Source organism: Triturus cristatus, chromosome 8 (assembly GCF_964204655.1).
Source record: "Triturus cristatus chromosome 8, aTriCri1.1, whole genome shotgun sequence".
Lineage (NCBI taxonomy): Eukaryota > Metazoa > Chordata > Amphibia > Caudata > Salamandridae > Triturus > Triturus cristatus.
Genome location: NC_140591.1, coordinates 1122554218 through 1122571464, shown reverse-complemented (window position 1 = coordinate 1122571464; position 17247 = coordinate 1122554218). Strand labels below are relative to the sequence as shown.

Here is a 17247-nt window from a genome sequence, read left to right as displayed (position 1 = left end):
CACTGCTCCCGAAGGCCATTAAATTATTACTAGAGAGCAGTGTGTGAGGAAGAGAGTTCCATAGCTGGGCAGCCGGAACTGAGAAAGCATGTCCGCCGACATGCGTACTTCTACATTTAGTAACATTGAGAAGGTTGGCACTGGCAGACTGCAACAGGTGGTTAATAAGCATGTCAATTTTCTCTTGAGAAAGGGCTCCTGGCCTGACGTATAGCTTTGTGCACTATATATAAGGATTTAGACATCACCTATTTAGTCAAAGGTAGGATGCAGGTGCAGTGTGTTAAGAGTGTCAGAAGACGAAGAGTGACAAGAGTGGGACAGTGCAAGCTTGGCACCTGCAATTTGGATACAATAAAGCCATTTAGCCATGTCTGCATTAAAGCAAACCAGTTGGATGAGAGTGTGTTTTACATCAGTGGTAAGTCTATGTATATTAGATGGCTTCTGTAGTGAAGAGTTTCAGTTATTGTCCTGACAAGAAATTAAAAACAGCATGAAGTAATTCACTTATTATTCCAAGCCACTGGTAATTGCTCAGGACGCATTCAAGACGATCATTTTCACCTAGGAGACGACTTTAGAAAGAGAACTGCTATATGCCGATTTTACTGAACTGTCTTTATTGAAGCAGAACCAAGACAGTTCACTGCCGGGAAAGGACCACTTCTGACAGGAAAACAAGCAATAGGCCGAACCGATATGGGGTTACTTGTGTTCTCGTCTGGAGGAGACATGTCCTGGCAGTTCAGGCTGGACTCTTCCCAGTACAGCAGGATGGAAACTGATTTGCATATGGCAGGTCTCTTTCTAGAGTGGCATGGAGGGTGAAATACGATGGTCTAGAATGTGGCCCAGAGCAATCGCCAATGGCTAAGAGAATATTGTATGCATTCCTTCCATCACTTTGTTGTTTGTTGCACTTGTCCTTACGAGAGCATGGCCCTCACATTTTATAATAACATAGTTATTGGATGCAGATTACTTTCTAGAACGCATAGCTAGACAGCTAAATTAATATAGTGTGATGTGTGATACGTTTGAGCTGACTTTAGTCAAATGCTTCTAAATTGTATGTTGGTGTGGTGAAAAAGGAGTGCTCTTGAGTTGTCAATTACATTGCTTTGGTGCTGTGCTGCACACATTTTTTGGTGTCTGGGTATTTGCCTAATATATTTGTTTGAGAATGGTAAATTATGTGTGATTGAAAATGTGTTTACTGCAAAAATTGATGGTAGCAAATGATGGTACATCTGAGGTGTATTAGTTGTATGTTGTGTGGTCTTTCTGTTATGTACTGAATGTGTGGTTGTATTGTGTCTTCGCTTTGGATGATGTCTGAGGCATAGTGATAGATTACCAAGTCACAAATGTTAGGAGTCTGTTTGGCTGACCTGGAAGATAGAAGCAGAAGAGGTGAGGTGAAGCTCGAGGGAGGTAGAAAGAGTGTGAGAGAAATGGAATCTGTGTGTGTTTGCCTGAGTGTCTGATGATACAATTTCAGCCTTCAGGGGATACAAATCAAGGGATAGTCATTTAGAGCGATGCTAGGTCCAGAAGAATCCCAGGGGAGAAGAAGGGTGGCATCTGGTGCCATCCAGCGCACTTCACCTGCTCAGTACTCTTAGGGCCCAATTCTGATGCGGTTTGAAAAGCTTCCAGACCGAATGGGTTTGGGAATGGTTTCCAACCGGATCAGATCGGGAGAGTCCAACTGACCGAGTATGATGCATCCGGATGCTTCCAGATACGATTTGGTTGGACACCCGTTGACTTCAATGGGAGCCTATGTTCCTAACTGCATCGTATTTGGGCCACAGGTGGGAATGCTTTCATAACTGCATCGTAATCGGGCGATCGGATTTGGACATAGCAAATGCCGTTAGGAGGCCTTCCTAACCGCATCAGAATCAGGACTATAGTTGTGGGGCCTATGTGCTAAAGAGAAACATTACAGAAGTTACATCTGGAGCTAAACAATACCCTCCTTTAAGTTCCCTGGGTGCTTTGACTTTTAGGAGGCCAAAAGTGTAAGGGTTTGGGGTGTTTGGTGGAGGGTTGCTGCTGTGGATCCTGAAGATCATAGCCAAGCACTCAGCTATCTTAAGGCAGCCTATGATAGTTTGCCAGATTGTGGGACCTCACCCTAGCTTGCTTAGATCACTGCTCTAATGGCGCCCCTTTGGTCTTGCCCTTGCAAATGTATGGCTCTCATATCATATAAAAACGGAGTTGTTGGATGAAAAATCACATTAATTATACATTATTATGCCTTGCTCTTTCTTTACTGAGTATGTGGGACTTACACCTTTTAATCACGTATTCTGTGGTCTCTGCAGACCAAGGGTTTAACCCAAGATTGCCTTTCTCCTGCAGGTTACGAAGCCCTGCAGCTACAGCAAAAAGTCCCATTTTGAGATTGAAGAAGACGAGGTTGACAAGATGGAAATTAGGTAATAATAATATTCATGTGTTTACATTTATTACTTGTTACCACAAGCTGCCATTTAATATAACTGTGAATAACAATAGTTCCTGTTGTAAGGCTTGGTGTTACTTGTGATTACCACAACCGACTCAAGTCTCCAGTGTTTGAGTATTAATGTCCCTAGCAGCATCCCGAGGGTTGCAGCTGACGGAGAGATACACATAGACAAAAAGAGCACAGAGGTTTTTTTTCCTGTATGGTGATCCTCCTTAACCAAAATGCTATATTGTGTAGTGCCAACTTGCCAGCTCTAAAGAAAAGATAAACAAATGTATCAACTTCCACACAATTTTACTAAAAAGGAATGTAGGATTTAGTTGCTTATTTTTGACGGAAAAGTTATCCACTTATGGCAAAGTTTCTGGTTGTCTGTCTTGTGCCATCACGCCCTGTCCCCAAAATCTTATCAAAACACGATTTTGTTGAACTGTAGGCAATACATGATAGCATATACAGAATATCTATAAACACCAACATGAGTCAGGGACATGGCCGGACTAGCCATATCGGACACCAGGTGTTCCCCCGGTGAGTCGGAGGGGTGGGGGCTGGTTTTGTGCCTATGGCAGACACGCCCACCCCCAGGGCCGGTCGAACAGCAATCGGGTCAGGGACATTGAAACTAGCATACATACCATTCAGCATAGTTGGCATCCGATCTCCAAGAAATAAATCAATTTCCCTAACACACGTAATTGTTCGTAATGGATAAGCCTATCAAACAAAATGGTTGCATTTTCACTCATAGATGGTTCGGAGCTATGTGAGGGGTAGAAGGAATACACCAAATGAATGCAGTGTAAGTAAAACATAAACCAACAATAGAATTCTGTGGTAGTATTGTCAAGTCTGTGGTGTGTGGGTTTTCTGAGTGGAGAGCAGGGCAGTGTGGTGGAGTTACAGTATGTGGCTATAACGCAATGTGGGGGCCCGCAGGGTAGGGTCATCTAGCTGTAACAACAGGAACTAGGTTAGTGTAGATCTAGTCTTCACTGGAGTACTTATCCTCTGATTGATGAAGTAGATTCCCTGTTTCATCCATTTGAGGACCATCTAGAAGTATTAGATCCCACGCTTGTTGCGTGGATTGGGCTGCTTAATCCTTTCTGTCCCTCGGTCCGCAATAATACTTCCTCACAAGTTTAGAGAGCTCTTTGCTCCACTCTCGGAATGTGGGACCTTTTGGTGATTACCCACAAAGGGTTATCTAGCTCCCTGCTAAGACCAGAGCAAGGTCTATGAACACAAGGAGATCTTATTGATTTTAGATTTGTGGAAGAGGCCCAGCAGACAACCCGTTAGGGAGAGTGCTATGGTGTGCCCTGTTGGAATGTTAATATATCGTACCACCGTGTCCCGATAATGTGCCAGAGTTGTACAGACCCAAACCATATGATAGAAATTTGCTTCAGCATCTGAGCATTGCGGACATGCAACTTGTGATCACGGGGTCATAAAGTTAATACGCTTCAACGTTAAGTATGCCATGTGGAGGAAATAGACTTGAAATAAACTCAGGCGCGACGTGATGTACGAAGAGTGTATTTTAAAACATGTTGCCAGTCCTCATCTGAGAGGTTTTGGGCCGTACCATCATCTGTTTCGTAGGTCTGGCAATGTATTAGATGTGTGTGTCAGTAAAGCTTTGTAAAAAAGGGTGATCACATGGGATTGCCCAGTGATGTTACAAATCAGTGTGAGTCCTCCATGTAATGGTGGTTCCTGTCTACCCCCCCACCCAAATCCTATGCATAAATGCCACTAGACCCCCATATGAGACGAAGCTGGACGGGGGTAGAGCATATTCATCAACAAGGTCAGTGAAGCCTTGAAGTATCCCATCCACGTACCAGTTGCCCACGGTCTTCATGCCTCTCCCAATCCCGAATCCCAGCCCAGCTACCCACGTGTGGAATCAGCAGCAATGTTGATAACTGGAGTTCTTTCTTATAGGGTATCATTGTGTCCTCTGAGGTGCCCTGTGCCAGACATGTTTAGGGTGTCTATAGGCACTGATACTGGATCTGCAGGTACAGTGCCAGATCAATATGGAAAGTAACTTGGTGTGAGCAGGGAGGAAGCCAGTGCAGCACCTTCACATCTGGAGTGGCGACAATATGCTGCCCATTTCAATTCGGTCTCCAGGTAATAGAGTTCCAGGTCAGGGATCTATAGTTCACCTCCATCCGTAGGAAGCTACAATTTGGACAGTGCTAGTCGACATCGACCCGTACACCATATTAAATATATCAATAGTCCATCCATCTTGTGAAAAATGGTCTGCGGCAAAATAATAAAGTAGTTGGGGTAGGAAAATAATTTTCGATAGGGCGCTTCGTCCAGCGACCGACAATGGGTGCATCGCCCAAAAGGTTACGGATTTATGCAGAGACAACAACACTTGTCGGAGATTGCCCTTCAATGTATTGGTCACTGAATGGTATATTTGAACTCACAGGGAATGAAACATGATTGGTTCCCAACAGAAGGAATGGCCCACCTCGTCTGGTGCCGCAGCCAGCTCTGGGACACAGACTGCAAATGCACTGAACTGATCCCAATTCACCCGGAGCCTGAACAGTTGACCGAAGTCCTAGAAAGCAAGTGTCACCCCCTGTATGTCGAACTTCTCTCCTTGTAAGTAAAGTAATAATTTAAAATTAATAATGTATCCACATACATGGAGTCATATGAGAAGCCATTAATCATTAGACCATGATAGTGATGGCAAATATGGAGCGTAATCGCTAGTGGTTCCACGGCTATAGCAAAAAGTACTTGGGATAACGGGCAGCCCTGTCGAGTGCCATGCTTAATCCTAAAAAGTGTTGAGATAACTCCACCTAGTCGGACGCAGGCCGTCGGAGTAGCATATAGGAGGTGCATCCATTGAAGAAACCCGCTGCCCAGCTCCATACTGGCCATCGCGACAAATAGAAAGTCACAGCGAATGAATCAAAGACTTTCTCCATATCAGTAGCGAGCGCCAGTGCTCTAGGATGGTTTGGTGTGGGGGGGGGTGAAGTACTTGGAACAGATGATCGTAATGGATTTGGGTGTAAAACCCATTTGATCAATATGGATAAGCCTCGTCACCAAAATCTTAATACTTAAAATTCGTAGCTTTAGACGTGCCAGTTAATAAAGGAAGTGAAAAACTTATGAAAAGTAATGACATTTAGCCTACGTCTTTGCATGGTCGTATGTTGAACTGTATATTCAGGCCCAATACATGAGTGAGCTTAGTGTATCACAATATATGTGTCAATGTATGATACAAATGTACATTGCTCGTATACATATTTAATGTGCATGTGCATTCGCTACATATTATCTACTGGGCATATAGATCGGGTTAGAAAAAAGATCAATAAACATTATTTCTAATTTTTATTTACTTTGTCGATATTTTTGCATGACATTTTTTCCATTTGGAGGCATCCTGTAAAAACTGGGCACTTTTGTAACCTAGTTTGTTCAACTGCAGGTAAATGTGGGAATTGCATTGTAAATGCTTGTGAGTTTCCACAATGTTACAAAGCTTTTTACCGGTAATGATGTACCATAATCCTGGAAAAAGCTTTGTGAATCTGCCCAGTGTGTGTTTAGCGCCCTGTCCTACACACAATATTCTGCTAAAACTACACAGAAATGGTAACATAATGTAAACCAGTAGGAAACCTCTTAGAATCAGAGTGACCCTATGAATATATAGTGAGGACATTGCACTGTCTACATAGGAGATCTGTGTAATAGCTCTATCAAAGTTAAATAATTTCAAGCTACAGTTATCGTGCAACCATGACGTCGCTGACCAGCATATTAAAAGGTAGGTACATAATTACTTTTAATCCACCTGCACATACCTCACAAGATAATTGCGGGTGGAGTTGAGAACAGCAATTACATACTTACCTTCTGATGTAGTGATTAGGTCAATGTAGGGTTTTGGTTTTATTAGTAGGCACCACTTGTGATAGTGCTTCACCCACTTGTTTGGAGTCACCTTTCATGGCAATGAGTGATAGTGAGTGGCAGTTATGTGCTCGGTACAAAGCAAGTGGCCTGAAGAAATACACGACAAAATTGAGCTACCTGGGATGAGCGTTGTTATTGAGGTGACAAGATAATGCTGGGAGAAATTTGCTACTCGACATTAGGTTGTAAATGCACATGAGGCGCAAAAATCAAAACTAGGGGACAGAGATCAGCATTAGTGTCAACTACCGAAGATTTTATACATGCACCATGAGGGTTTGAGCAGATTCATTTGCTGTGCACATTTCATTCTTCCGCAACATCATTAAAAGTTAATTGCCCTTAACAATATTTCAAGGGCAAAAACCAAGTGCATTTTTTTTCACCCCTGCAGAATCCTTTTTCTCTACCTGGTGAAGGAGCCGGGTTCTACGTTCTAGACTCAGGGTCGGCTTTAGTGCTGGTGGCACCCCGTGCGACAATCATTTTTGGTGCCCCCACACCCCATGACCTCCTCCTTGGATTCTCTCACTACCACCGATCAAAAGTGTCCCTCATATCTCCAATCATTAGCTAGTGCTAAACTGAGCGTCGCCCCTGAGGTCGGCGCCCCTTCCACAGGTCAGCACCCAGTGCGGCCACACCAGTCGCACTGCCCTAAAGCCGGCCCTGTCTAGTCTTACTCTTGAACCCCTGGTCGATTGCTCGTTGGTGCCTGCTTAAAAGTGTGGAGGGGATACAAATTGTTGACCAATTATACATTACCATTCCTGTTGCCCATGTTACTAAAGGAATACAGACTCTGAATCAAGGATTAGTGGGTTTATTACAAAGCCAAGAAAAGTTGAACATACAAACACCTCAAGACGAGAGTTTAAAAATACATGGGCACTAATACAAACCCAAGCCTAGGGACAAAGTTTAGACGGTGCAACACGCACAGGATGACTAATTCCAATAGCATTATGCAAAAGATCACTGCGCCAACAGCAATAGGTGTCTTCCATGGAGGTTCGTAAGTAAAAAGCATTAGTCTGTCCCTACACTACCACTAACGTGACATCCCTACTTAGCATTACCCAGGCAAGCACAGGAAAAGGTGTCAGCACGTGACGACTTCCTAAGAAGTACACTCACATTGAATGGGTCAAGTAGCATAAAGCTACAGAGCTTGTTCTAAGATGCTCTCCCCTCTGCAGTCTTGGCCCAAGTTTGCCCGGACTCTGTCCCTAACCCCAACATCAAATCATAGGACACACCCATTGTCACATCACGCGATCGTCCCATCCAACTGGTCACCTCCTCATAGGTAACTTTCCATGTGGTAGAGATGCTCCCATGCTCTTGCTCGATGACCTTGATTCCCAGGCCTTCTCCAGTGAGAATGAACACCGTCCCATGTTATCAGTACCGCTTGTTCAAATGTATCCTTTCCTCCCTAAGCCTAACTCCTAAAACAAAAGCATTATCAAACTAGCAAAGATGAATTTCTCCACCTGCAACAGAAATGTGAGAAAGAGCAGACTCTGCAATCACATGGATTTTTTTTAGCAAACTCATCTAGAGAGCCAGGGAAAAATACATGTGAGGCCTATAATTTGGGCTAACATAAGAAGCAAACATTAAGACTTCATCATGTACAACATGATTACAATGTTAATTTCTCCACGTTGTACGGAAATATCTCTATCACTTAATTTTAAATGTTATTACATTACACATTCCAATAACCAAATGTTAACAACGACAAAGGATTAAATGTGTAGGTGTGAGCTACCCGTGATTATGATGCCCCCCTACAAACGGAAGAGCACTATCGCGCTCTATCACGGGCATGACTGCGATTCATCATGACACTTTATAATAGTGTACAATGGACACATTACTAGTGTATGGTGCCCAAAGAACTCATATCTTATCTGCAGCTAATTAATAGTGGACACTGCAACACAACACATCAAACCATGTAATTGATAATGGTTTACTTTTGTTTTACAGGGTTGACCTCTGGAATGCGAGTAACTTGAAATTTGGAGATGAGTTTCTGGGAGAACGTAGGATTCCATTAAAAGTTCTTAGGCAAGCCACCAGTTATGAAGCATGGTAAATATTTGTATTTTACATTTATAATGTGTTGCCATCTTTTTGAATGCTAATCCTAGTTTCAGACCTATATATAAAACTCTGTTAAAAAAAAAAAAAGACCTGTCAACTGAAATACAAAATGCACCGTGTGAGAAGGGAGTGGGGTCTTGGAAGGGACAGTGGCCTTGTGCCGGGAAGTAGGTAAGAGGCACTTTTGCCCTCACCACACCTCCAAACACCCTCCCCTCCCCCCCAAAAAAAATCTCACTAAGGCTGATGCCTATATCCTGGGGTGTTTTCACACCCCTTAATGGACATCGTCAGTTCAAAGCCTCCTAAAACATGCTGAAAATTCACTGTTTGCAGTGGTTTTCAGCTCGTTTTCGTCATCGCTGTGTGATATCTGCTCCTCACCAGGTAAAGAGAGCCAATATGGTGTGTCACACAGTGACACGGTGTGAGTTGACAGGTGTGTAATTTCAGATTGTTTTCACTTCCTGTTTCCTCTTACCTTACCATAAAGCAAAGACAACTGAACGCTTGGACTAAGATGAACTAAAGCTAGAATGTAGTTTAAACTCTAAATACTTTTTTGGGAGATACCACTGACTAAGAGCCTCCATTTTGTTTTCATAAACTACCTTTTTCATCAAAACCTTATGTTGTGCTTTTACCGGGGGAGCTCCCAGTAATCACCAAGGCCTTTAGAAAGTGCCAATGGGGGGCCTTCTAGAGCCAAACTGTTTCAATCAGTATTGGTTAAATTACCGGGCGGGGATGGGTGGTGGTCCTTTGCTTGCCATGATAAAAAGGCAACATCTTTCATTTTTGCAGTACTGGAGGAACTTAGATCTACCCTACACACTTTATCCAATGATTTCAGCCATTTGTTTCCCGTGGGGGGACTGGCCCATATCCACCTAATGCATATCTCCCTCCTCGCCATAAGTATCATGAAAAAAATAGGTTTTACCTCAGAAAATGGGATAGGTGCAACAAGCTGGATGTCGGTACCAATGAAAAATTAAAAGAAGGCTTACCTTGATTATTAAGCCAAAGAACTCTGATAATATACCAATTACGTCCTCCCAATAATTAACAAACGCGGGCGAGGTCATAAGCATATGCAGGTCATCAGTGCTAATCTCCCCGCATCTTTTACAGCTTGGTGCTGGGCCCTTGACACATTTTGCCATCTTACTCGGTGTCAGGTCAATCCTGTGGAGCATATAAAAATGATTCTTCTTCAAAGTAGCAGAGCTGATAGTGGCATAAAGAAGATTTAGAGATACTTGCCATAAATTCAGCTGCTCTGGCATGGACAAGTATTCTTCCCAGGTTTGTAGTGGAGCCTTAAACTTCTTGTCATTTGCTTTAATTAGCTCCCATTACTAAATAGACACCTCCTTCTTTACCAGGAAAGGGCCCTGTATCCTCTCTTCATATTCCCACTCTTCAATTGCCAGTCCCTTTTGTGCAGACCACCAAGATATTAATTGGAGTTATTTAAATCTATAGATGGAGACTCTTGTCGCCTGACCTAACGTCTCCCATGACTTTAATTACGGCTGATATTGCAATTGCTGCCAATGTGCTAGGCCTATCTCTCTTAACTGGAGGCTGAGTTTATCCTCCAAGAAGCCTGGTGTGCCAGGGAAGCCCCAAATGGCGGCAAATGTGGCACAATAACCAATTCATAGGATCTTCCTGAGGTTATGCCAGACATCTAACGAAGCATGCAGCACCTTCAGCCTTATCTTTTCAAAATATCTAGGAATTGCCAAAGTTGTGCAGAAAACTGTTCAGGCCCAAAGAGCCTAACAGAGAGGTAAATACCCTTCCGTCGCATGAATCATCAGGCTTAGATAAAAGTATTCTACTGTTTTTAAATTGGAAGGCATAACAATACATCTGCACACCAGGGAGTGCCAGACTGCCGTTCTCAAGCCTCCTCCTCAGTTTCTTCCAGCTAAGTCTACTTAGCACAATATACTCTCTATCTTCACAACAAAGTCTTATGGGAAGGACAGGGGGACAGGGGTATATTATCAAACAGTATGTTAATTTGGGAGCATCGCCATTTTAATCAGGTTCTTTGGTCCATATATTGTCAAAGGGAGACTCCTTCATCTATTGAGTAGCTCACTGATCTTTCATTATTTTTCGCAGGTTAAATGTGGGTACCGCCTCATGATTTTACATGACTATGATACCCAGATATCTGATCCTAGATGGCATATTATAACTATGTTTTTCCAAATTACAGCCCATTATCTTTGTTTTTGAGTTATTAAGTGCATACCTTGAAAAAACTCCAAATTCCTCTATTATCTCTTCCATCCAGACAACCGTTTTACTGGGATCTTTAGCACAAAGAATAATATCGTCAGGGTATAACGCTATCTTATTTTCAAAGCTATGGGTCTTGAATGGTATAATTATTTTATCATTGTGCAAGGAGTTCAATATACAGGGCAAGGAGAACCGGGGAAAGAGGACAACTTTACTGTATCGCTCTAGAAATCTTAAATCTCCTTGGCAGGTTTCCATTAACCAACACCTACGCAGATGGTGCCTTGTATAATACCCTAATTCCTCCTTTAAAGGTGGAAGGCAGCCCAAATATCTGCAGAACCTCCCATAAGGAAGCCCAACACAACCTACCAAATGTTACAAAGTGAATAGAAGATATAAAGAGGTGTGTGAGGTCATGCATCTGTCTGCACCGGAGAAGGCCTTTCTAGATGAATAATCTTCCCAGCTATCCTTGAGTCTTCTTGCTAAAATCCCCAAATAAATGGTATAATCATAATTGAAAACTGATATTGGTTGGCAAGGCTTTGCTTTTTTGGGGTATTTATTAGGTTTCAAAATCAAGGTGATTATCACATTGTTCCAAATAGGGGTAATCACCACTTAATTCATAAATATTAAATTAAACTCATCCACCCACACTGAAATTGTGACCTCTATCAGAACTTTATAAAGTTTCTCAGGAAGGGCTTCAGACTGACTTCCTCTCTGCTACGTGATTTGATGACCTGCTCTAGGATCTCCTCTAGTGTTATTTCTTCCAGTAAAATATCCCTTTATTATTATTTGTCTCTGCGTATAGCGATTTAAATAGTTTCGACATACATGCTTCAAGATGCTCAGGGTCATCTTATATATTACCCCCCTTCACCTACAATTAATTTGCCAATGTGATTCCTCCCTCTATCTACTCTTATTTTCCATGCCAGCATTTGACTACTCTTTTCGCCAATTCATAGCATGCTAACTTGCTCTCCTGCCACTTAGCTTCAGTCTGCCCACAAATAATTCCCTAAAGACCTCCTGTTTCTCAACTAATTTATTTAGTTTGACCTGCATTTCCTCCAAAGAACCTGTTCTAAATTTGAGCCGGTAGTTTTCTGTGCTCGGCACCAGCACTTAATTTGTCAACACCAGCGCCTGTGGCATTCTGCCATAAGGTGGCGCTGTCTGGCTAATTTTGAGATGACAACAACAGTTAATTATGTATTCAATATACATAAAAAATACTATTACCTGTCGCCCAAGCCATTCTTATAGCTTTGGGGGCCTGAAATAGCCTAAATTGTCACACTTGTAGGAGCGTGCTAGTTAGTAGTTGTGTCGTTATTATAATTGGCAGCATAGCAGGGGCATTGTTTGGTGCAAGCTTCAGTGACCCCTTGCCGAGACCCAGGCACTTATTGTTTTACAAATTAAGCACTGCAAAGAACTAGGATCTAATAGAGCATTCTTTAATTCATGAATATCTTCTTCCCACTTCATATTGAATTTTTCTTGCTCACACGGATCCCAACGTACAAAGTGTCCCTTGTATATATGCCTTATAGGCATCCCATACCACTGAGGTCGAAGGGGCCCCAATATTACTATCAAAATATTGTCTGTTTTGCTCTTCCAGCTCTTGCATTAACTGGGGATGGCCAAGAGTATCTGGTTTACCGTACATCTAACCTCGGCCTTCACTTCTGAATGCTGATGTTATGAGGACAGTAGAATGATCGGAATAGTGAGCCGGAATATGTCTAATTTCTTTTTCATTATATGCTAGTGTGTTGTCTACAAACAAACAGATCTATTCTCGAGAAACTACAATATTTTAAAATATTTTATATATATATAGAATATCCCCTGTTTAAACTGAATACTTTCAGCCACACATCAAGCTGGCCGTTGTCATGCATCAGGCATCTTAACTGCTCCTAACCTTAATGGTACTTTTCCCCGCCTTTTAGATGAACTATCTAATTCACTAACTAAAAGGGTATTAAAATCACCACCGATCACCATTAGGGCTGGGAATTCTGATAAATTCAGGCCAAGAGTGTTAAGCGGAATGGTGTTGTCATAATTTAAATGACAAAATCCTGTGCAAGTAAATATTGCCTTACCACATTTAAGGTTTCCGATTATCAATCTACACTGGATCTGATCTGTATTCTAAATGTTCTTTCCCAGCCTTTGTTTAAATATAGATGTACCACCCCTTTAGAACTGATTGATTGGTCAGTACTAGCTATCTGATGTACCCAACTCTGTTTCTCAATCAAAGTCTTACTCTTGGACGAGGTCAAATGTGTTTCCTGCAGCATGAAAACCGGTGCCACATTATCTTGAAGGTAGTGAATATCGGGATTTTCTTTTGTTTAGTACTAAGGCCATTGATATTCGAGGTTAATATCCTAATATATCTCATAATGTCTGTTGCTCAATGGGGTACTGAGTATTCTGGCATTTGTTGAAATGCTGGCAAATGATTTTTCCCTATTATGCTCCCAATCAAGTGTCTTCCTCCCGCCCTCCCCATTCGCACCCCTCAAAACATGATGGCATATTTTGATATGCCATTTTGGATCCTTGTATACCTGAAGGACTTTTAACTAATGGGAAAAACTTATGTAGGGACTCCTATTATTAACTCGATTGAGGGGGAAAGAAACCCCAGCCACTCCAGACTTCAATGCCTAAGTTAATCAAATTACCTTGGTTTTCCCCCTACCCCTCTCCTCTCCTTTACCCATGCTCCCTACTCATAGCGATATAGTCATTAGCAGTCCCTCACAAAACATTTTCTGTCATAGGACGTGTGCTCCTGACAAGCTTGTCTGCTTGTTCTTTCTTCTTGATATTGTGCATTTCATTTCTCTACATCACTCTTAACATGGCTGGAATCGTAGTTGGACTTTTGTGCCCAGTTTCTGGCAGCTCTCCCCTTCTCTGGCCCAGTTCTCACTGTCGCTGCTGTGTGGACCTAGATGTGCCTGATCTTGTGTTATATGTGTAGTCGGTTGCTCTTTGGGAGTAAATGATAACAAGTTCAGCATATTTTCTCTAGGTTTCTTCTGGCCCTACTTTTGTCTAAAAGGGTCTCTATATACTCTCTGAATGTTCTTTTCCAAATGTGCATCTAAATATACCCTGGGCAACCCATCCCCTAGGAGCTTGATCACAAATCCCTTTAAGTCTCTGCCTTCGATACCTTCCTAAACTTTTAATATTCTTAAATTATTTCAATGAGAATGATTTTCGAACCTTTCAATGTCATCCAGGAGGCTGTGGTTCTGCTGTTTATGTGCTACTATCTCAAAGGCTTAGCTTCTAAGTTTGCATTTCATTTTTCAATTTTTATCTCCAGAGCCATTGTTCTTTGTATAATATCATCCAAATTAGCTTCCACGGTTTGGCATGCCCACTGAATGTCTTTCTGATTTCGATCTCTGTGGTTTCAAAGCTCTTTTGAATTTCAAGCCAAGATCCAATGGTGAATTGAAAGGGGAACATGGTGGCCAGCTGGGGCTGGTTCGCGTATCACTGCAGATGGAGGTTGTACACACAACAAATAAATCATAAAGGGAGTTTACGAGGGCATTTTAACCCCTGAATAATGTTGTTTTATGCATAACGGTGGAGATCTGGAGGGGGTTTTTAAGCTAATGTTCTTACCTTGTGATGTTTTGGAGCTCGCGCTGTGCTGGTGCTTGGCTGTCTCTGTGGTCCTCCAGAATAGGAGTTTACTCATGTGGGCCACACAAGGAGGTACAGCAGGCACAGGCAGAACAAGTCGGCAGCAGACCCTGCTTCCCTCTTCGAGGGCAGCATCCCAAGCAGTGCCTCCCACACTTTCCCAATGCTATGTGGTCAAGAAACTGGCATAATTGCAGCTTGAACATGAAGTTACAGTGTTGAAAGAGAGTAGAGGGCCCAACGCATGTAGGTACAGACTATTCCTTTGGATTCACTTGTGTGCATTGAAGTGGTAAAAAAGATCCCTGACATGGAGTGTGTTCTAAATAGATTTTCCTTGCGATCCAAGTAGGGGAAAAGGCCACAGTACCCCAGTAAGAGCGAGACTTGCTTGTTATCTAAAGGCACTGCTCATGGGCACACGGATATATCGTCCATATTGGACCTAAAACCTTGCACTAAAGCACAAGTTAATTCCCTCCTAGGACAGCAGGCATTAACAGCAATACACCCACAGTACATCAGAAAGGTGGGAGAGGTAAAAGCAAAAATCTAAATATTATAGCAAAAGTTACAAAATTGCGCAATTCCTTCTTCAGGATAATGGTGTTAAAGAATGTGTCCTCTAGTGGTTGCCTGGCTCAAGCAGACCAAACAACAACGCTCTTCTCCAAATATTAAGGGGACACATATTGGAATGCCCACGCATTCTTCAAAGGACCGAGTGACTACTGCAGGGCTAGCAGATAATACCAGCACAGACTTAGGCCCTGTATGTGACCAAGATGTCTTAGCACAGAATAGATTCAGGGTATTGGTCGATCTGGCTGACGAGCACACGGGTGGGGGGCAGGTTGATGTGCAAGCAAGGCAGGAAAACGTAAGACAAATAAGCTCCCAGTAACTTCTGGTGTAGAATAAACATTGTAATTGGAGATTTTATCCCTCATTTACCCATCATAAAACTGATCAAAAATGCTGTTTACTTTCATAAAATGAAATTTAGAGTGTCAATACGAAACTAATTCCATGTTGTAGTGGCCATACCATGGAATAACTGATTCAGTGTGTTGGATTTTATTTACATTTTTGGGTCTCTAAACTTCACATGGAGCTATTTCTAACATTCTGGGATCCACCAAAATTGTTCAACTTCCGTTCAAGATGAAGGAGATTTCCAAATTGAATTGTCTAGAAAGGATGACACAAATATATTTAATGCTGAACTCCCCTCTTCTCCTCCAGTAGTAGCTGTTGTATCCTTTCTAGTATCAGGGACCCATGATTAAACCTTTTAGCGCTAATGAATACGTGGTTAGCATTGCCTTGAGGGGTAGCAGAAATTTCTTGATGAGACTGGCTAAATTGAGTCAGTTTTATGCACTTCCATACTTTGTATGACAGTTTGGCTTAACTTGTAATATGTTAACCATAGAATAATGTGGTAGACATTGATGGGTTTCAACTTGGGTTGATTCTCTTCCTGCCTCTTAAGAAGATACCAATACATGAAGATCACATTTTTTGAGTATCCTGCTCTCACCCTAAGATGTGTGGTCCTTCAAGGGTTGATTTAGTCAGTCAAGTGGGACATTGAACCTCTAAGTGGAGTTAAATGGTGGAGATGGGCATGAATATGCAGATGAGATCAAGCTTTACCTCAGGCTCAGCTTTTGACATGATATCTTTAAAGTAAAAGACCGTATTCATGCCCCAGAAACCTGGGAAGCATGCTGCACACTTGTAGTCAACTTCACAACCATCAATCTCAATTTTCTACTGGTTATGTCCACATGGGATGTGGGCACCATTGACATGTATCCTGTGAGGGGGCCTTTGAAATAATAAAATAGCTGTACAACGCATTTGTGTGTTGGAACTGAAGACCACATACCTAGAATGTATTAACCTGCAAACACAGCTGTTTGGTTGTGTGGCCCAAGTGTTCAGATAATACAACACCTCTACCTTACTGGACAAGCTGTGGTATCTAATTATTTCCCCTATCAAAATTGGCACAGGAAAGATGGAGCTTATCATATCGTAACATTCTTATGGTAGCACTCCATGTCCCGCAAGAAAGTAATGTTACAGCACCTGCCTTAAACAGAAAAACAGCGGGTTAAAATTACTTGGAATTCACTTGTAACCAATATTTTTTTTAAATGGTATACACCTTTAATCGATCCACCCGCCACAAAATAAAAAGCAAACTGCCAAGATTTCTCATCCAGGCATCCACATCCCTAGTCAGTGGGAAATACATTGTAGGTGAACTAGTCAATGATCTTTGCTTACACTTGTCCTCCACTCCAGCTGCTAGCATGAGTCATTAACAAATTCATGATCACTCACAGGGCCCTCATATTGGTGGCACTAACATGGGTGAGACACCCATGTTCTTCACATCTCATGGCAGTGGCTGTAGATCACCCTCAGAGATGGAATCCCATTCTACATTTACTTACTATTCAAATAGGGAAAATATCACACCCAAACCACAAATTCTCAATTTGGCAATGTGGCTCCTGAGGTCATAACAAATTAAATATCTTGTTGTGTGGTGTCTGACAAATTCACATAACATCCACCGGAGCTTGGGGTCCTTTTGAAATATTTATTATATTTATTATATTGTGGTCTGAGCTGTCCTTCTTTGCGAGTACACTTGGCAGCCATTTTAACTGACAGGAGAGGTG

The 17247-nt window shown here is 42.1% G+C and overlaps 1 protein-coding gene across 2 annotated transcripts in view; it reads left to right on the top strand.

Annotated features, from left to right (window-relative positions):
* RASA3 (RAS p21 protein activator 3) overlaps positions 1 to 17247 on the top strand; it is an 886845-nt gene that overhangs the window by 574243 nt on the left and 295355 nt on the right. For both annotated transcript variants that reach the window (XM_085622738.1, XM_085622739.1), the window contains exons 8-9: positions 2377 to 2453; positions 8465 to 8569. In XM_085622738.1, coding sequence (XP_085478864.1) covers positions 2377 to 2453; positions 8465 to 8569 — 182 coding nt within the window. The remainder of the gene's footprint in view (positions 1 to 2376; positions 2454 to 8464; positions 8570 to 17247) is intronic.